The 13,187-nt window shown below is 46.5% G+C and overlaps 1 protein-coding gene across 1 annotated transcript in view; it reads left to right on the top strand.

Annotated features, from left to right (window-relative positions):
- Nucleotides 1–12,895, top strand: part of RSPH14 (radial spoke head 14 homolog) — a 387,168-nt gene extending 374,273 nt beyond the window's left edge. Inside the window, exons 5-6 of the mRNA XM_075320738.1 lie at nucleotides 12,280–12,416; nucleotides 12,494–12,895. Coding sequence (XP_075176853.1) covers nucleotides 12,280–12,416; nucleotides 12,494–12,732 — 376 coding nt within the window. The 3' untranslated portion in view covers nucleotides 12,733–12,895. The remainder of the gene's footprint in view (nucleotides 1–12,279; nucleotides 12,417–12,493) is intronic.
- The last annotated feature ends 292 nt before the right edge of the window (nucleotides 12,896–13,187 follow it).

Genomic DNA, 13,187 nt, shown 5'->3' with positions numbered 1-13,187 from the left:
AGCAGGATACCTGAAACCCTGGGAAAACCCTGCAGTAACCCTGGCAACTGAGCTGGCAGTAACGCTAGTCCCATCACTGCACTAATACAACTCAAGGGAAAGGTAGACACACAGAAAGGAAAAGGATACAACACGAACTCCACGGTTGCAGCCAGACTCCAAGGCAGCAGATGGATGAGCTAAGTTCAGAACCCTAGAAGCTCCTTTCACCAAGGTGGCCAGAGTAGAATGAATTTTAACAACTGCAATGCATGCGGGGAATGGCCACTATTTAAAGGTGAGGGGCATGGTAACTAAGCAGTTGTATCTGACATGGACTGCTGGAAAGCTGCTAGCAACAAAACTGACATTAACACTTCATGCACCAAAGGAAAGACACACGTTTAATATTAAGAGTCTCCCAACAGAATGAGACTCAGGCCCTGAACCTGTCACAGGTCTCTATATGCAGAGATCTCTGGTATTGCCTTCCTGCTATAGGAATATTTGAAAAAAAAAAAAAAGATACTTAGCGTATGTATTGACCAATGCATGTGAGCCCGATAACCACAACAAGGTGATCTCTTATATATTGGGACCCTAACTTGAAATGCCACTATCTGGCTTAAAAACTTACATGTCTGGGTAGAAGGGATCCAGCTATAAAAGAGGATGGACACTGCCTGGTTATAGGGCAGAGTGTTCAGTCAGAAAGAAACGCACTACAAATATATATATATATATGTGTGTGTAAAAAAAACCTGACGCACACACCGCTATCTGGGTTAAAAACCTACATGTCTGTGCAGAAAGGATCCAGCTTTTGATATATTTGTAGTTCATTTCTCTCTAACTGAGCACTCCGCCTTATAACCATGGTGTGTCCATTCTCCTTTAGGGTATGTTCACACATCAGGTTTTGCAGTGCGGCACAATCCGGCGCTTTGCGGGAAAAACGCATCCTTTTTTTTGCCGCCGGGTGCATTTTTTCCTCATAGACTTTTATTAGCGCCGGATTGTGCCGCATGTACTTGCATTTGATCCTGTTTTTGACGGATGTGGCAAAAATCGTCACTCTGGCGGCCACACAGGATGCAGAGAGGAACGTTTTTTGCCAGCGGCAAAAAACTGCATAGCAATGGTGCATAATGAAAGTTTTTCATTTTTTTATCCGTTTTTTTCTTTTGAGCATGCCCAGAAGTGATATAAATTCATTGCTTGTCAGAAAATCAATCAATCACTCACTCTCTCTCTCAAACTCTCTCACTCACTGACTCATTCACTCACTCTCACCCACTCACCGATCACGGGCGCAGCGCTGCACGGCTGTCACAAAGCTCTGGCGGCTTCTCCTGATTTGAAAATGCCGGCCGCCCATTATTCAATCTCGTATTCACTGCTTTCTCCGCCCTCCGGCACCTATGATTGGTTACAGTCAGACACGCCCCCACGCTGAGTGACAGCGTCTCACTGCAACCAATCACAGCCGCCGGTGTGCGGGGATCTTGCAGTAAAATAAATAAATAAGTAATTAAAAAAAACGGCATGCGGTTCCTCCCAATTTTGATACCAGCCAAGATAAAGCCACACGGCTGAAGGCTGGTATTCTTAGGAAGGGGAGCTCCACGTTATGGGGAGCCCCCCAGCCTAACAATATCAGCCAGCAGTCGCCCAGAATTGCCGCATCCATTAGATGCGACAGTCCCGGGACTTTACCTGACTCATCCCGAATTGCCGGGGTAATAAGGGGTTAATCATGGCAGGCGTCTATGAGACACCCCCAATGATTAACCTGGAAGTAAAAGTAAATAAACACATACACTTAAAAAAATACTTTATTTGGAATAAAAGACTAAAGAACACCCTCTTTCACCATTTTATTAAAATCCCCAAACACCCCTCCAGGTCCGACGTAATCCACAGAGGTCCCATGACGATTTTAGCTCTGCTACATGAAGCTGACAGGAGCGGCAGTAGAACACGAGCGCTCTGTGTCAGATCCACGCAGCAACTGAAGTGAGCCGCGCTGTCAGCGGGGACGTCACTGAGGTAATGCCTGCGTGTGCGGTGATGATGGGGGTTCTAGTGCCTGCGAGTGTGCGAGGATGATGCGTGCGGTAGTGCCTGCGTGTGAGGTGATGATGCGTGCGATAATGCCTGTGTGGTGCGGTGATGATGGGGGCTGTAGTGCCGGGGTGTGCGGTGATGATGCGTGCGGTAGTGCCTGCGTGTGCGATGATGGTGCGTGCGGTAGTGCCTGCATGTGCGGTGATGATGCGTGCGGTAGTGCCTGCTTGTGCGGTGATGATGCGTGCGGTAGTGCCTGCGTGTGCGGTGATGATGCGTGCGGTAGTGCCTGCGTGTGCGGTGATGATGCGTGCGGTAGTGTCTGCGTGTGCGGTGATGATGCATGCGGTAGTGCCTGCGTGTGCGGTGATGATGCGTGCGGTAGTGCCTGCGTGTGCGGTGATGATGCGTGCGGTAGTGCCTGCGTGTGCGGTGATGATGCGTGCGGTAGTGCCTGCCTGTGCGGTGATGATGCGTGCGGTAGTGCCTGCGTGTGCGGTGATGATGCGTGCAGTAGTGCCTGCGTGTGTGGTGATAATGCGTGCGATAATGCCTGTGTGGTGCAGTGATGATGGGGGCTGTAGTGCCGGGGTGTGCGGTGATGATGCGTGCAGTAGTGCCTGCGTGTGCGATGATGGTGCGTGCGGTAGTGCCTGCATGTGCGGTGATGATGCGTGCGGTAGTGCCTGCGTGTGCGGTGATGATGCGTGCGGTAGTGCCTGCGTGTGCGGTGATGATGCGTGCGGTAGTGTCTGCGTGTGTGGTGATGATGCGTGCGGTAGTGCCTGCGTGTGCGGTGATGATGCGTGCGGTAGTGCCTGCGTGTGCGGTGATGATGCGTGCGGTAGTGCCTGCCTGTGCGGTGATGATGCGTGCGGTAGTGCCTGCGTGTGTGGTGATGATGCGTGCGATAATGCCTGTGTGGTGCGGTGATGATGGGGGCTGTAGTGCTGGGGTGTGCGGTGATGATGTGTGCGGTAGTGCCTGCGTGTGAGGTGATGATGCGTGCGATAATGCCTGTGTGGTGCGGTGATGATGGGGGCTGTAGTGCCGGGGTGTGCGGTGATGATGCGTGCGGTAGTGCCTGCATGTGCGGTGATGATGCGTGCGGTAGTGCCTGCGTGTGTGGTGATGATGCGTGCGGTAGTGACTGCGTGTGCGGTGATGATGCGTGCGGTAGTGCCTGCGTGTGCGGTGATGATGCGTGCGGTAGTGCCTGCCTGTGCGGTGATGATGCGTGCGGTAGTGCCTGCGTGTGCGGTGATGATGCGTGCAGTAGTGCCTGCGTGTGTGGTGATGATGCGTACCATAGTGCCAGTGTTTATGCAGTGATGATAGGGTCTCTCTCAGCATATATAAAAAAAAACGGATCAGTTTTTTTAGCGGATCCGTCGCATCAGTTTTTACACAATCTGAGACAGATCCGTTGCATCAGGCACAAACCGGATTGTGCCTGATTGGAAAAAACTGATGTGTGAACTTAAGGCCCCGTCACACTAAGCAACATCGCTAGCAACATCGCTAGCAACATCGCTGCTAACGAACAACTTTTGTGACGTTGCTAGCGATGTTGCTGTGTGTGACATCCAGCAACAACCTGGCCCCTGCTGTGAGGTCGTTGGTTGTTGCTGAATGTCCTGGGCCATTTTTTAGTTGTTGCTGTCCCGCTGTGAAGCACAGATCGCTGTGTGTAACAGCGAGACAGCAACAACTAAATGTGCAGGCAGCAGGAGCCGGCTTCTGCGGAGGCTGGTAACCAATGTAAACATCGGGTAACCAAGAAGCCCTGTCCTTGGTTACCCGATATTTACCTTTGTTACCAGCCTCCGCCGCTCTCATTGTCAGTGCCGGCTCTTGCTCTGTGCACATGTAGCTGCAGTACACATCGGGTTAATTAACCCGATGTGCGCTGTAACTAGGAGAGCAGGGAGCCAGCGCTAAGCGGTGTGCGCTGCTCCCTGCTCTGTGCACATTTAGCTGCAGCACACATCGGGTAATTAACCCGATGTGTGCTGTAACTAGGAGAGCAGGGAGCCAGCGCTAAGCGGTGTGCGCTGCTCCCTGCTCTCTGCATATGTAGCTGCAACACACATCGGGTAATTAACCCGATGTGTGCTGTAACTAGGAGAGCAGGGAGCCAGCGCTAAGCGGTGTGCGCTGCTCCCTGCTCTGTGCACATTTAGCTGCAGCACACATCGGGTAATTAACCCGATGTGTGCTGTAACTAGGAGAGCAGGGAGCCAGCGCTAAGCGGTGTGCGCTGCTCCCTGCTCTCTGCACATGTAGCTGCAGCACACATCGGGTAATTAACCCGATGTGTGCTGTAACTAGGAGAGCAGGGAGCCAGCGCTCAGTGTGCGCTGCTCCCTGTTCTCTGCACGTGTAGCTCCGTGCACTGGTAACCAAGGTAAATATCGGGTTGGTTACCCGATATTTACCTTAGTTACCAAGCGCAGCATCTTCCACGCGGCGCTGGGGGCTGGTCACTGGTTGCTGGTGAGCTCACCAGCAACTCGTGTAGCGACGCTCCAGCGATCCCTGCCAGGTCAGGTTGCTGGTGGGATCGCTAGAGCGTCGCAGTGTGACATCTCACCAGCAACCTCCTAGCAACTTACCAGCGATCCCTATCGTTGTTGGGATCGCTGGTAAGTTGCTTAGTGTGACTGGACCTTAAGCCTTATAGCTTGATCCTTTCTGCCCAGACATTTAGGTTTGTAACACAGACAGCTGCATTTCAAATTAGGGTCCTGATATATAAGAGATTACCTTGTCATGGTTATCTAGCTCACATGCATTGGCCAATACTTAAGCTAAGTATCTCTTTTTTCAACTATTCCTATAGCAGTAATGCAATGCCAGAGTTTCCTTATTTATTGTTAGCATTCAAGAACGCAGCTGTATGTATTTTTGTAGTTATAGTGTGTTTTTAGATGGCACCTGTTCACACCTATTGGATGTGTGGGTCAGACTTTTTTGATATATCTATATGCAGAGAGACCACCGTGACAGTTTTTAACTGTTGAAAAGGGCTGATTTGAAGATTCCATTTTATTTTCGTGCTTTTTTTTATTGGTTTTAAACTTTTTTTTAGGCTGTAATGTTATTCCCAATAAGGGATCGTTTCATCACACTATATAATGGAATACTCTAGTATTGCAGTTTAACGTACAAACAATGGTCTCCTATGAAGCCAAGCTTGGGGCTGGGCTTCTCAGGAGTATCACGATGGATGGGGATGACTGGGGCCTTCTGTAGTTCACCGGTTTTCATTGTAATCCATCAGTACCCCGTGATCAGGTTGTGGGGAAGTAATGTGGGTGATGGGCATCTGAGCAGAGACACCTGGGCAATATTGTGCCACTTAAATGACTCTGCCAGAGCGGAGTCCGATCGATGCAGTTAGAGACAAGTGCTGGCTGTATAACACAGCTGCCACCCACCCTGTGTGATTTTACTCAGCTGCTGATACACCTGCACCTACAACATGGGGAAGGAAATTTAGTAGATTTAGTTAATGTAGATCTCCCATTGGAGAATGAGATCTTCAAAATTTGTACCAGAGCCTGATTTTACATTTCATACACCAGATAAATATGTAAGACCTGCTGTTTATACACTAGGTACATTGTAGCCACAATCCAGTGTGCTTTATCCCTATGAGATCCAATGCCATAAAAGTTACCGAGTAACTAATTGATGTATTCAGTGAGTTAAATGCAGGCTATTAATTGCAGGAACTCTGGATTCGGGATATCAGCATATTCAGTTTAGCAAATAATTACTTGATAATTACTTTTCGAACAAGAGGTAGAAGCTTTGAGGTTTGACCATATTATTTTATCAAAGCCATTATAAGAATATTAAAGTTTAGTAACCTTGAGCGTTATTGCTTGCGGGAAGTAAGCCGAAACAAACAGCTAAAGGTTAATGACAGTGTAGTCGTGTACCTAACAACACTATTATGAATTGCTACTCAAAGCCTAAAGTACACATGATACTGCAAATTTATAAGGAATTTACAGTATATGTAAAACCATAAGGAAGGAAAGGAAGGATCAAACATAAAAGGCCTACATGCAGGATTTATAAGGCTAATTTCACGTGTCCACTAATCAGCCATTAGAATAGATTCAGATGGCAAAAAAGTTCTGCAGACACAACTTTCTTGTCCGTTTTCAAAAAATTGATCCATTTTTTTAATATGGCAGTCTATGGAAAACGAATCCGTTAACTGATCGCTATCATGTCCTCAATTCTTTTACAAATAACAATAAGGCTATGTGCGCACGTTGCGTACTGTCCCTGCAGAAATTTCTGCAGCGATTTGAACAGCACATGTGCGCTTCAAATCGCTGCAGAAAGAGCCCGTAATGAAAAAAAAAAAAGCCGATTCCATGCGCTCTTGAGTGCAGCCCCTCCCATAGACAGAGCGGGGCTGCATCCAAAGCGCAGGAAAGAAGTGACATGTCACTTCTTAGAACGCGCGCTTCGGGCAGCAGCCGAAGCGCTGCGCTCTAATACGCCACGTGCGCACGGCTCCTGCATAATCTTCATAGATTGTGCTGGGGACGCAGGACGTATGCAGTTACGCTGCGGTGCAGATCCCAGCGTAACTGCATGCAAATACGCAACGTGCGCACATAGCCTTAATAACGAGCTGCAGTTTTACAATATAGTGTACTGAAAAATGAAAAAAAAATTCCAAATGCGGAGAAATTGCAAAAAAGTGCGATTGCACTATTGTTTTTGAATTATTTTATTCACAGTCTTCACTATATGGTAAAACTGTTGCCTGAGGTGAGTGCGAGTTTGTAGACACCAAACATGAATAGGTTTACTTTTATCTAAAGGGTTACAAAAAACCAGAAGTTTGTCTGAAAAAAGTGGCGCCATTTTCCGTGACCCATAAGCGTTCTCATTTTTTTGGGATCTATGGCTCAGTGATGGCTTATTTTTTGTGTCTCTGACTGCCGTTTTTAACGGTACCATTTTTCCACAGATGCTACATTTTGATTGCTTGACCTATTATTACAGTTTACGCAAAATTTATGGCGAACAAAAAACAATTTTGGCATTTGGAATTTTTTTCCGCTACGCTGTTTACCAATCGGATTAATTGATTTTATATTTTGATAGATCGGGCATTTCTGAATGCGCCGATACCAAATGTGTGTATATTTTTTATTTTTTTAACCCTTTAATTTTCAATGGGGCGAATGGGGGGTGATTTGAACTTTTAGATCTTTTAAAAAATTTTTTTAATTTTTCAAAACTTTTTTTTAAACTATTATTTTATTATTTTACTTGTCTCCCTAGGGGGCTATAACGATCAGCAGTCTGATCGCTCATTTATTTATCCCGATCAGAGCAGCATCGCTCAGACCGGGAGAAATGATCATCTCTTGTATCAACCAGTACTCGGCTGTTTGTTTCCAGGACCTTAGTCATGTGAGCACAGGAGTCATCACATGAGCCTGTGCTACCATGACAACCACTCGATCCACGTGATCATGTCACGTGACCTCCGGTGGTGGGCTTGTGAGTAAGGGCGGCTTTGCACACTACGACATCGCAGGTGCGATGTTGGTAGGGTCAAATTGAAAGTGGCCGGCATCGCATGCGATATCGTAGTGTGTAAAGCCTTGATGATACGATTAACGAGCGCAAAATCGTCGTAATCGTATCATCGTTGCAGCGTCGGCGTAATTCATAATTACGCTGACGCGACGGTCCGATGTTGTTCCTCGTTCCTGCGGCAGCACACATCGCTGTGTGTGAAGCCGCAGGAGCGAGGAACATCTCCTACCGGCGTCACTGCGGCTTCCGTAGGATATGCGGAAGGAAGGAGCTGGGCAGGATGTTTACATCATGCTCATCTCCGCCCCTCCGCTCCTATTGGCCGCCTGCCGTGTGACGTCGCTATGACGCCGCACGACCCGCCCCCTTAGGAAGGAGGCGGGTCGCCGGCCAGAGCGACGGTCGCAGGGCAGGTGAGTGCGTGTGAAGCTGGCGTAGCGATAGTTTTCGCTTCGCCAGCTATCACACGATATCGTACCTGCGACGGGGGCGGGCACTATCGCGTGCGACATTGCAGCATCGGCCTGCGATGTCGCAACGTGCAAAGCCCGCTTAAAATTATAGCGTGATCGCTATTATAATGGCGCTGTCACAATTCCGCTCGTGCCTGGCAAGCACACATATCAGCTGTAGAAATCAGCTGAGATGTGCACCGATCTCCCCCGGCTGCCGTCAGCAGCCGGGGGAGATTAACACTATGACTGCTAGGACGTAAGATTACTGCTCGCAGTTGTTAAGGGGTTAAGCAATGTAATAGTTTGTGAATACCTAATCTTTTTGTTTATAGTGTTTTATTTGCTAAAAATAAATGTAAATGGCGAAACAATTTCATTATTGTTATGATAAAGTCGTAGGGGTGTGGGACTTCTGCAGAGGCTATAGATGAGTTGGTACCTAAGGCTTGTGACCAGCATGAATATTATTAATATAGTAGTTTTATTTAGACACTGTGTAATACTACTATTAGACTTTTTTTTGGGGGGGGGGGGGTTATTGTACGTGGAGCATTATATACTTGTATTTACTTATGTGGTACTGCTATTTAAACACTGTCTTTATATTATTTTTGTAATACAGCATTGTTTATTATTGTTACTGTATAGAAATGTTACTTGGTCAATATATGGCACAATTATTTGGACCCTATGATAATTAGACACTGCATGGTACGGTTAGTTATACACTATATAGGTGGGCAAGCACAGAACATACTGCATATTGCATCATTCAATGTAAGGCCTACCCTGTCTTCTCTGGGGGGTTTTCTGCATTTGAATTATTTTATTTTTTTTGTAACCCAAGATAAATAGAAAAGAAATTTATATTCATCTTGAAAATTCTTAAAGACGACCTGTCACCAAAAGTGTCAAGTTTTGTTTTTGTGGCCAATTCTTGTTTTATTCCCATTCTCCCCCGAGCATTCTGATATATTTTTTTTCAATCTTACATATACATATAATAGCAGAGATATGGGCCTTTCTATGCTCTTTTCAGAGGGGCGTGGTTTACAGATTCTCGCTGGGCGTCTTTACGCTGTCTTGGCATAATTGCCCTGTGAACAATGCCCTCTTGGTGAAGGTCTTAAAATTTAAAACTATTTAAAAAGGCACAAATCTCTGGAATTGTATGGTTATGTGTACATGACGTCTTTTTCAGGCGAATTCTTCCTGCATAAGCCTCGTAAAAGTGGCTCTATACAGTCATATGATAAAGTTTGGGCACATATGACTGTAATGAATAAACATAGTGCACAGTAATAGAAAAGCCACATTTCTGTGCCCAATGTTCCATCCTATGTCATTTCTTTTAGTTCGGAAACCCATGAAAGCGGTTAAAAGAAGTGACTTGCTCACGGATAAAATAAGCTGCCCGATGCCGGCTTTGCCTGGGAGAACTCGTCAGCTGCGTCCCCATCTAAATGACGCAATGTGTACATACCCTATGATGGGTATAAAAGAAAGAAAAATGGGAATAAAATAAGAACAAAATCTGTCCACAATCTACCTGGTGACCAGGCCTCTTTAATATATAAGACTTGTTCACATGCTGCATCTTTACCGTGTTTTTCCTACACATTTTTCAAGGTTAAGTACTTTTCAGAATCAGCAAAGTGATTAAAATTTTTGACATCTTATGCACGTGCTGGTTATTTTTCCTTGCAAATTTTAACTTTTTAAGTGTTTTTTTCATATCTTCAATATGTAAATTTCCTTAGCATTTTTGCAGTTTTCACTCACGCAGTTGAATGGAAACAAGACTGCTGCAAAAATGTCCGTAACAACGTGTCAAAAACACGCTAAAAATGAATGTATGTTATGCAGCGACTTTTTTATTGCCAACATTCTGTTTTTTGATGCAGAAAAATCTGCTGCAAATACTGAAGGTGTGCACATAGCCTTAACGGGGTTTTCCCATGAAGAAAGTTAATTTTAATCAGTAGATCTTGGAACAATAAAAAATGTTCTGAGATAATCTGATAATTGTGCCACTGCTTTGTATTGTGTAATAGCCGTGTCTGACCATACAGGGACATGGTCTGATCATACCACATCTCTTGGGCTGGAGAGGATGCAAAAAATATACATACAGACAGCACAGGATTACAAATGACTCTTTCTGTGATGTAAAACGTTTTTTAAAAACATAGGGAAATGTATTACCTCACAAAAAGAATCGGCTGTGATTAAATGCTGGGATGTTTTTATACTGTCTTACACCCAGGAGATGTGATATGATCAGACCATGTCCCTAAACGGTCAGATACAGCCTGTTAAGCTGCCACTAGGGGGTGAATTTCAAGCTTCCATTAGGGGGTGCAGGGACTTAGTGAAGATTGAACTTTAAGTGCTGTAACACAAAAAGCCCACCGGAGGTCACTAGTACAACAGCAAGAGTAGTCAGACAAGCCAAAGTCAAACCAGGAAGTCATGTCTGAACAGGGGAGTGAGCAAGACGTAAACAGGTAGAAGCACGAGGGTCAGAAGCCAAGAGGTCACGTTAAAAGCCAAAAGGTGAAGCAAAGCCGTTGTCAGGAAAACGTTACCGAGGTCAGAAGCCGGTACAAAGGAGGGGGGGGACCGAGACACAGAACGGGACCGGGGTCTCGGAGACAGGGAATACAAACAGTACAAGGGAGACGGAGGTCAGGGAGAGGTAAGCTGGGAAGCGGGACGATCAGGGCTTACTCACAAGGACCAGTTGCGCATACTGCAGAGCAGGAACTATTACTGGCGGCGTTCCGGAGGTCTCCACACCATAATAAAGTGGCGTGGGTCCCGGAACGAGGCACCACAGAAATTACACCTCCCATATGACTTAACCCTGTCAGAGCCAAGCTACAGACATGATGCAGCAGTGCCACCCCCGCGTCAGCAGCCGGGCTGCTCGGACCCGGATCCGCGGTGGCTCGAGGGATCTCCGGACCCGGGGGTCGGGGTCGCGCGGCCACTCGGAATAAAGGGGGAATATTTACACGGGGTGTTGTGTTTGAAGTTTGTGATGCCACCCATGGTGTGTGGTAAGGTGGAGTACCATCGCTGCAGTTGGGAGTACCCGGTGGCGATGGTGTGGGCAGCCAGGTGTTTAACCCCTCCACGGGTAGGGGGAATGCACCGGGACTCAATGAGGGCGACGTGGAGGTGCCATTGGGACGGTAAGGGTCACCTGTGTACTCACTCAGTCCAATAACGCTGACACCGACAACTGTGGTAAAGCAAAGTTCTTGACACCGCTGCCGCTGGGAGGGAACACGCCTGGATCCCGTGCCCATTGGTGTTGCCTGTTAGCCTGTGACCTTTGCCTTGGCACCTCGTTTTCCAGTTGGTTCCTTTAGTGTGAAACTAATCGGGTCCCGCTCCCCAGTATGGCTAACTGGGTGAGCTTGCTCTCAGGGTTCACGCTTGGGATTTTCTGGACCGTGTGAGTGGAAAGTCCTATTCCCCTCGTTACGCTAGTACCCCGATTTTGGAGCGGGTGGAGAACGGATCTTGAAGGTTCCGTCCTCGTCGGGTAAATTGTCAGGACGCCTGAAGCTCCTTCCTGACCTAAGGTTCACGTACCCCGTCGTGTCCAGGCCCCTGCCCGGTGATGGCACAAGGCCGCCGGCTGTCCTCCTCGACAGTCCGTGCCCCTTGTCACGATCCCCTGCGACCGGGGTCCAGATCCTACCAGGCCCAGACCAACGTCTGCCACCTAGTAATTCCAAGGAGCCCAGCTCCTGACCTACACTCACTTTCACCTCCAACACTACACTATTCTGCTCCTGACACTCCTAACCTCCCCTTAACCAACCCCCCAAGTGGGCGACCCTATTCCACTCAGGCCATCCACTGGTGTGTCTGGTGGGTGTGGTGCAGAGTGTTCCTAGGATTTTGATTAGCTTGTTCTTGGCAACACCAAAGGTCAGGGACCCGTAACCAAGGAGGAGGTGGATATTGTACAGGAGGGCAGATTGCACACAGCCATTACACAGTATATATCAGGGGCACATATATATCATTATCTCAGCACAGGAACATTTTTTTTTTTAAACACATCCAATTGTGAGACTTATTATTATTCCAAGATCTATTGATTAAAATTCACTTTTTAATTAACTTTGTTCTTGGGATAACCCCTTTAACTTTAAGTAACCTTACCCTTCCCTGTTTCACACAGCGTGCCACTAGAAGGAAAGGAAAGTGTATGCAAAGCTGAAGTGATTCCCTTGCTGGTGCATCTTCTGGACGATAGTGATACTGAGGTCAGAGCTAATGTGGCAGGGGCTTTGATGTATATTACCATCACCACACAAGGTAAAACCCTGTTATCATATTAATGGAATAATCTTAATTTTCATTTCAGTCCTCTCAAAACCATGTTTTTTCACCAGGTAAATATGCTGCCCTACATTGTGGTGTCATCCCTAAGTTGCTGGCTCTTGTTAAAGCTGACGACAGTAAGGTGCGACTAAACTGCCTCAAAGCATTGACAACTCTGTCCGAGACTCCTGAGGGACGTAAAATTCTTCTGCAGGATGTGAGCTTGATCCAGTCATGTACGCAGGACTCCAGTGAAGCCGTCAGCAGAGCGGCTTCTATAGCGGTGAGAGTCATACAATGGAAACCATGAGCCAAATTGTCCATCACACAAATCATCTTCATCATTTATTCCTGCTATAGATGGAGCTATAGGATTCAACTTTTCATCTCTATTAAACCTGGCTTTACTGGAAGTCTCTGGTCATACGTTCAAAACAACTTGTATACATGAACAAGATTAAAGTACTTTAACAACCCACCCACCAGTTTTGGATTCATTGATGATTTACCTCATTAGTTTATACCATGCCCTGATAAGGAATAATACATGGTCAAGGTGTAGATTATAAGTCACGTAGAGCTCAATGCTGAATCTTAGGATTTCTTACATTCTGATCATTAGTGACATCATCCGATAAGATCTTGATATTCATAAGAATTCTGAGTCATTTTACAGTCAGCTTTCCACAGTAATTATTAGTTCAGTTTCTCACTTATCACTTCATACCTTAATTAAGTCTTGTAACTTTATTCTTTTCCACGATA

Source organism: Anomaloglossus baeobatrachus, chromosome 1 (assembly GCF_048569485.1).
Source record: "Anomaloglossus baeobatrachus isolate aAnoBae1 chromosome 1, aAnoBae1.hap1, whole genome shotgun sequence".
NCBI lineage: Eukaryota > Metazoa > Chordata > Amphibia > Anura > Aromobatidae > Anomaloglossus > Anomaloglossus baeobatrachus.
This window is presented reverse-complemented; position numbering and strand designations above follow the sequence as displayed.